Source organism: Lepeophtheirus salmonis, chromosome 6 (assembly GCF_016086655.4).
Source record: "Lepeophtheirus salmonis chromosome 6, UVic_Lsal_1.4, whole genome shotgun sequence".
NCBI lineage: Eukaryota > Metazoa > Arthropoda > Copepoda > Siphonostomatoida > Caligidae > Lepeophtheirus > Lepeophtheirus salmonis.
The window spans coordinates 25,142,322-25,150,284 of record NC_052136.2 but is presented as its reverse complement, the minus strand read 5'-3'; the positions used below and the strand labels follow the sequence as shown (position 1 = coordinate 25,150,284).

Here is a 7,963-nt window from a genome sequence, read left to right as displayed (position 1 = left end):
GTTTCTTTTTTTAACATCCCCCCCCCCAAAAAATCGATTATTCTCAATATTTATATAGGTGTTAATATGGTAACATAGTATGGTAATATGGGTCATTCCACGAGAAGGGAATGTGACTCAAATTTTGGTATGTGGTGTCTTCGTTAGTAGTCCTACTCAGGAATGAAATATTGGATCCGTAACTCAATCCTACTTTGAGTTCTGAGGTCGTAAATATGAAGAAATTAGCAGTTTGATGATTTTTTGATTAGTCATATATATATTGTAAAAATACAAAAACTAATCTGAAAATATTTTCCACTTCGATAATAGTAAAAAATGTTTTCTGATCCAATCCGATATTTCACAAATGATTAGATGCACCTGTATACCTGAAATCATTATTTGTTTTCTTTTGTCATAATTATTTCCTTTCGTTTGCCACCGGATTCATATCCAAAAGATCCAATATGTGGGTTAATGATTTCCTTGATCGAAAAGGCCGACTCGTGAGAGGCACATTTATTTGAATACAAAATATTAAAGGCATCAAGTATGTGAACTAGCATAACAAAACGCTTCTGTCCCAAGGTATTCTTTATTCTTTGTTCAAAAAGAAAGTTTGAAAATTTTGATGGTATATCAATTTAGGTCTGATCCAATCAGTTTTATCTTCTGGACAATTTTTACAGGGTGGGATAAGTTTTAATTCGATTATTCCACCGGGTGGGGGATGTAACTAGAAATCCGTTTATAGAAATTCCTAATATTATTAAATTTGACGTCATTGTTGAGGATATTATTATGTTTTTAAAAAAAGAAAGAAAATAAGAATCAATTATTCCCCCCCACCAAGAACAGGATCAAATACATATAATTATCAATAACAATAACCAATAATAAAGATACTCTTTTTATATATGGTATCGTTTTTGTGACCCTCCATATCGCTATCATATTTACAATAATGTCAATAACTATGTAATCTTCTTTATACAGACTAGGAACGTATTAAAAAAGAGGATCCATTTTTCCTTTCAACGTTAATAATAAAAATGAAAAGAGAATGATTTTTTAAAGTGATTCCCATATCGTGTATCGTGACTACCTTATCGTGTATTATATCGTGTCTGCCCTCGTGTGTATATCGATTACCCTGGAATGCACTACTACTGCCAGCAGACTACAAAATACGTTATTTCGCTTTTACTATGGATCAGAATCCAGTTAACAACAAACATCTGAGAGGTAAACACAGGGAAAGGGAAGCTGATGAGCTTTGCACAAAAAATACGTAATATACCAACAGTTCAGTGGGGATACTAAAAAATAAAGTGACATGAGTGCAGAAGAAATTTGCGCAAACGGTACAATCGGATCTGATTTAATGCCAAAATATAAATCAACTTCAGCTATTTGGGGGTATTTTGGATTTCATAGAGATGATATAAACCAGAGCATGGTGTTGTGTAAGACATGTATGACCAAAATTGCGACAAAGCAAAGTAGTACAACAAATATGTTTCACCATCTGAAGCATCACCATCCTGAGTTGCATGACGAGTGTATAGCTTTAAGAGAAATACAAGGGGCAACTACTTCTCAATCATCCCAAAAGAAGCGAACTCGAAGCTTGATCACAATTTCGTCATGTGCTACTACTCCACCCAACGAGTCATCATCCACAAGAAATAAAGATATTACAGAAGGCATAGCATTTCACCTTGCAAAAGATATGGTGCCTATCAACACAGTCTCTAAAGAGGGCTTTAAAAAAATGGTTCATACTCTAGACAAGTCTTATAAAATACCACCTCCATCATACTTTTATCAAGTGGCAATTCCGAAGCTCTTCAATAAGTGTAAAATGGATGCTGCTATTGCTGTCCGGGAAATCGATTTTTTCGCAATAACTATAGACCATTGGTCAAGTCGGACAATTGAGATATATATCAGTTTGACTGTCCATTTTGTAACAAAAAACTTTGACATGAAGACCTGCTGTCTTCAGACCTTCTTCCTTCCTCAGGAGCAGTATCCAGAGAACAATATAGCTGAACAGATACGTGGTGCATTGGAAGAGTGGGACTTGGAGGAGGATCAACAAGTTTGTGTGACGACTGATAATGCATCAAACATGATTAATGCTCTGGAGTTATATGGTAGGATGCACCTTCAGTGTTTTATGCACATGTTACATATGGCAATAGGTGCGTATACTATCTTGATTGTAATAATAACTTTGATGGAGGGAATCAGCATTAATAAATTTTTATTTAGGAATTGAAATCTTACTTAATATACCTACACTTATCTTTTTCTAGAGAATGCAGTGAAATCTGACTCTAGGATCAATAGTGCCATCAGTGGCTGTAATAAGTTGGTGTCTTACTTCTCACTGAGCTTGAGTAAAAGAAGGGCACTTGAACAAGTCCAGCTGCGCTTAAATCTTCCTGTTCACGGCCTCATAACAGAGTGCTGTACTAGATGGGGCACTAGGGTTCACATGATTAACAGAGTTCTGGAGCAGGAAAAAGCTCTTCATGAGGTACTCTCAGAGGACAAAGACACAAAGTACCTAATTTTAGGACATCATGATCTAAATGTCCTAGAATCAGTTTGCAAGGCACTAGAGCCATTACTTGAGTTCACAGATGCTCTATCAGGGGAGGGCTATGTTTGTGTTTCACACATCAAACCCGTACTCAACCTGTTTCACTCAACCATTTTGGCAAAAGAGGAGGGGGACACAGATATAACCTCGTCATTGAAAAAGAAAATATGGAAGTTCATAAATGACAAGTATGAAGACAAAGTCATACAAGAGCTCCTTGATGTGAGTTCCTTCTTAGATCCAAGATACAAGACACAATATATCAGTGACTGTGACATCCCTATAGTTAAAGCAAGACTCGTATCAGAGATGAAGAGCATGGTAATAATAACTAATAAAAATTATTATAATTTATTAATATTTCAATATCTTATATTAGATTTAATTGAACATTTTATTTTATACTTGCTGCCTCATTCATCATTTTTCTGTTGTTTTACATATATTATTTAAACTATTTTTTAGCATTCTACTGAGTGCATGAGAGTGGAAGAACTTTCACAGCCACCTACCAAAAAAGCCAAAAAGTCGTTGGCAAGCTTCTTTAAAAGAACCACGACAAGTACTTCAATGACAATCGATCCTACTAATGCCATAGAAAGTGAGCTGAGTGTCTACATGCAGTCCTCTACAATTGACACAGAAGAGAATCCCCTTCTCTGGTGGAGAATTCAAAAAATCAACTTTCCCCGACTGAGCATCATGGCAAGGAAATACTTATGCGTCCAAGCTACCAGCTCTCCATCAGAGAGAATATTAAGTACATCAGAGAACATTGTCAGTGATGAAAAGTCCTGTTTGAACCCAGACATGGTTAATAAGCTAGCTTTCTTGGCAAAAAATATGTAAAAGTTATACACACAAGTTTGATTTTAATTTATTTAGTTAACTTAATGTTAATGACTAAACGTTAGATCTCATGCATAAAAGATTATTTACTGTCTTACAGTTATTTGTTTGGGTTTCACGTTATCATATCTCATCAAAATATGAATCTGTCTCCATATCGTTCAGTCCTTGTATGAAACCCCTAAAATAACAAATCATAAATAGTTGTAATAACTTTAATATTGTTGCTATTCGGTCCAGGAATTATGAATCACTCCTATAAAAATCTTGATCGATCTTATCTAAAAACTTCCATTTGCACTGATATTCAAATCCATTTTTAATGACCTCAATTTTGATTTCAAATTATCAAATATTGCTTCAATTCAGCAAATTAAAATAATGGCTAAACTCAAGGCATATATATATATATAGAAAATTTTTAATGATGAAAATTCATAGTAGAATGTGCATTAAAAAAAAAAAAAAGAAACCGAAAAGTAACATGGTAATCCTGACAATTTGAAGAATGTTTTGGAGGAGAGATGACTTTTCATTAGATATACTACAATCGGCTGTGACTAGGCAAGAAGGAGAAATGGATATAAACAAGGACATTTTCTAGAATTACTCAAAATGTCGATCCCAAATTCTACTCTGAGTCCAACAAGGACTTATATCTCTGCAAAAAAACAAAAAACAACAACTCAGGGTTACCCTCCATCTTTAATGAGCACGAGCAAATGTTCAATCAGGTTTAGAATATAATGGAATCTATTTAGGAAAGGATGTTCACTACTCAAAATGAAATAATAATGACAGCTGCTAAGGAAAAGAAAATTCATTCCTCAGACTATCAATTCCAAAAAAAAACGAGCCAGCTAAAAAATACGCTGGATTTTCATCATTATGTGTGCTCTTCTAAACCATGCAAGCGTGTCATTCAAGTGTTCTGCCCGACACAGTTGTGACGTCATTGGACTATAGTGATCTGTCGTAGTCTGTGAACGTTATGTGATATGTTTTTCTAACTTTTGACTAATGTAATTTGAAAACAAATTACTTAAATGATATTTTATTTTAGAAATATAAGACTTAGTCTAAAAAATTAACAAGCCAATAGCCCTTATGGTTCCTACGCTACCGATTGTTAGATTGATTCACTTCTATGTAATAATGGAAAACGATTTCAGACAGGTTAAATTTTGGTGAGTGGTCTGACACCGACTCTTGTCCAAAATATCGATCTAGAAGTAATAACCGTAGATAAAAACAAAACAAAAGTCTGCCTTTGACCTAGTTTCAATCATAATAAATATGAACTAGTACACGTATGATGAGTGATTTGTAGGAGAGAGAAAATGTATGTAATATTGATTTTCCAATATATAAAGTATGTAGATCGTTTTTGAAAGTTTCTATTGACATTTAATCATATTATTTGATTTATAAATTGATTTTTCCCTTAATAATCGAATATCTGAATGTAAATTAGATCTTGTGGGAATGTAATGTTTTTAAATTCAGAAAGAAAGAAAAAATCTAATTTTGATACTTTTTTGGGTCAACGAAGTTGAAATTCCAATGTCATTCCTCATTTCATTAAATTTTAGGTGAACTATACAACACTACCGGGAGTAGAAGGGAACAATTTAGCTGTTTTGACTTTTGATTAAATCAGCTACAAGCAGTTGTAACGAGGAAGGAGGGGGATAAATAAATATACACGGACATATCTTAGAAATACTATGAGTTCAATAAGGACTTAGATCTATAACTCTGTAACAAATCCTCTGTGTTACTCTCCGTCTTTTATCCGGTTTCGTATACATCAATAATAGCTTGTATGTAGTATAAAAGGAAGTTCAACCCTCACGAATTCAATAATAATGACAACAGCTTAGGAAAAGAAAATTTAATCTTCAGTTTCCCAACTCCAAAAAAACAGGTAAGCTAAAAAATGCATCTGATTTTCATCACAAATTATTATCTTGTTTTTCCAAGATAACCCACACTCAAAAATGAGTTATTTACAGACAGACAGACAAGCATTATCTAGCTTATGCATAATGTACTTACTAGTGTTGTCACGATACTAAGATTTTCGTACCGGATTCTGGACAAAAATTTTGAAGAGGGGTTGCAGGTTCATTCTCGTTTTTTTTTTTAAATATAAAGAACAGTTTTGTTTGGTTGGTAGGGTCAATTCAGAAATTGGAAGGTTTACATCGTCGATGGGTTAGTTGGATAAAAAAAGATGCATGAGTGCTCTATGTAATTGTTTCATTACCAAGTTAGTATATTACCATTTTAAATGTACGATTCTCTCTTTACCACTAAAGTACTGGTATACCGTAGAACACCTTCAAGCTACATACATTAGAATGTAAATCATTTTTCAAAAAGTATTCTTTTTTGACTCAAACATAAGTCATAATACATTTTTAAATTTTCTTCATGGTAAACAAGAACTTGAGTCATGGATTAGATAATACACGTATGAAAGGAAAAATACAAATTGCGTATTAACTCATGAAAATAAGTTAGATGAAAAAACCGGTTATTGGCAATTTACTTTTGAAAGTAGAAACTCTGTTTGTGAAGCCTTTACTCAGACCTACATACATACATGAATATATTAAGGCTTAATATGTACTTTAATAGTAACTTTAGATGCATCAAGCCAAAGTTTGAGTTCCTTAAGGTTTTGACATTGAGAGACGTTTGTTACATGGTTTTTCAGTTCTATAGAATAAGGACAACATCCTAAATATCCACCGTTGCCGTTTTGGCATTGGTATCCCCAAAATATCAACAACTCGTATGTATTTTTTATCAGCTGTCGATTTTTCGAATACTCTAGTCCATTATTAGAATTATGTGCATTGATTGGTTGAACTCGAAGAAGCCATTCTTAAGCTATTAATAATTTCCAACTTTAAAAAAAAAAAGAAGAATAGTACAACATTTGTACAATTCAACTGTTTTGAGACTCAACGAAGATTACTATGTGAGATATAAACATTCAATTGACATAATATTATACACAATATATATATATACATTATTTAGTTAAGTAATCGGTCTCGGTTCTTGTACTTTTGTTCCAGAACCGACAAAGTCAAACCGAGACTATATAGTCTTAAACCAGAATCAATATATTGGTCTCGGTTCTTGTATATATAAATAAAATATAATATATATTACAAAAAAATAAATTAACTTTAATCAATAAGTCAATTTTCTGAGTTTTTTTTTTTTTTTTTGTGGAATTGTAGCATTTTCCAATGATTTTTTTACGTCGCCAGGGTGATACAGTTGTATCTGTGTTTCAAATTTCTAAGGTCTTCTTATGCGTCTAGAAAGGGTTTTTTTTTAGACAACAGACGGTGTAAATACAAGAGGGAAGGGGTGGAGTAGATTATGGATCAAGGTCCGCTACTAAGCTTGTCAGGCCCCAATATTATGATAACTAATATGTTTCCTAAGCCAGCATTTCTCAAACTTCACTATGCCAAGGGCCCTACACTAGTACATTTTTAGCTGAGGCCTTCTTACTACGAAAAATATGTACTATGTATTTTTAGACTGAAAGCAATCCTCAATTCTGCATCTTGCTACATTTCCACATGTCTTCAATGGGTATTATAGTCAAACCTCCAAGTTTCAAGGGATTCTGCATTGTTTGAAAGGATATGTTCTTCTTCTTTATTAGTGTAAAAAAAGACTCCTGAATATCTCTTATTTCAGAAGACATTTTCGCACAGAAATGAGTTACTCGGAGAAGATGAGTGACCATTATACATATTCCATGCTCATATTTTATCCCAAGTAAGCAAATTATGGAGTTAAAAGTGTTTTGTAGTTTTCTTAACTTTGGACAGAATCTCTTTGTAATTCAATGTGATAGAGTTGACGCCAATTCAAAATCCCGAGAAATGGATATTATATGTGAATTTAAAAAGTGGCCATACTTTGTCCATAAGGTTACTATATGAAAATAACAATTAAGTTATTTCCTCATTGATGAAAAGTTCAGACTCCTTCGAATAACTTGATATTAGAGTTAAGAAGGTTATAACTGATTTGATAGTAATAAAAGGATTCCCCGACACTATCATTGTCATGTCATCAGCGTAGCAGATACATATTAAAGTCCTATTTGGTAATTGAACTCCCTTTATCATATTTTCCTAATGTATATTTTGAACTAATTTGTCCAAGCATATAATAAATAGTGTGGCTGACAACGGATCCCTTTGGTAGATCCCTTTTTTATTCGAGAAAAAATTATTGTAGTGTACTATTGTTTTTGATCTTGACAAGATTACTTCAACCATTCGAATGACGTAGTCTCCCAATTCCTTACGATACAGTGTCCTATCTATGAATTCGTGTGATAATGTATCGAAAGCCTTAGCAAAGTCAACTGCCATTATTGATAAGCTATTCTCAGCTTCTAATAGAGATTGCAATGTGAAAGGAATAGAGTCCATTAATTTATTCTTTAAAAAGTCGTATTGGGAATTTTCTTCAGAACTT

The 7,963-nt window shown here is 33.2% G+C and overlaps 1 protein-coding gene across 1 annotated transcript; it reads left to right on the top strand.

The window, feature by feature from the left end:
* Positions 1–1,033: 1,033 nt before the first annotated feature.
* Positions 1,034–4,494, top strand: LOC121120660 (E3 SUMO-protein ligase ZBED1). Its single transcript, XM_040715529.2, has 3 exons — positions 1,034–2,189; positions 2,304–2,914; positions 3,059–4,494. The coding sequence occupies exons 1-3, from the start codon at positions 1,319–1,321 to the stop codon at positions 3,440–3,442; spliced, it is 1,866 nt and encodes a 621-aa protein (XP_040571463.1). The 5' UTR covers positions 1,034–1,318; the 3' UTR covers positions 3,443–4,494.
* Positions 4,495–7,963: the final 3,469 nt, after the last annotated feature.

What these genes read in the sequence shown, in the direction of transcription:
- LOC121120660 (XM_040715529.2), top strand. Translation starts at nt 1,319, where the DNA reads ATGAGTGCAGAAGAAATTTGCGCAAACGGTACAATCGGATCTGATTTA. An exon ending in CATGTTACATATGGCAATAG is followed by an intron (nt 2,190 to 2,303) that starts GTGCGTATACTA and finishes ATCTTTTTCTAG; the next exon opens with AGAATGCAGTGAAATCTGAC. An exon ending in TATCAGAGATGAAGAGCATG is followed by an intron (nt 2,915 to 3,058) that starts GTAATAATAACT and finishes ACTATTTTTTAG; the next exon opens with CATTCTACTGAGTGCATGAG.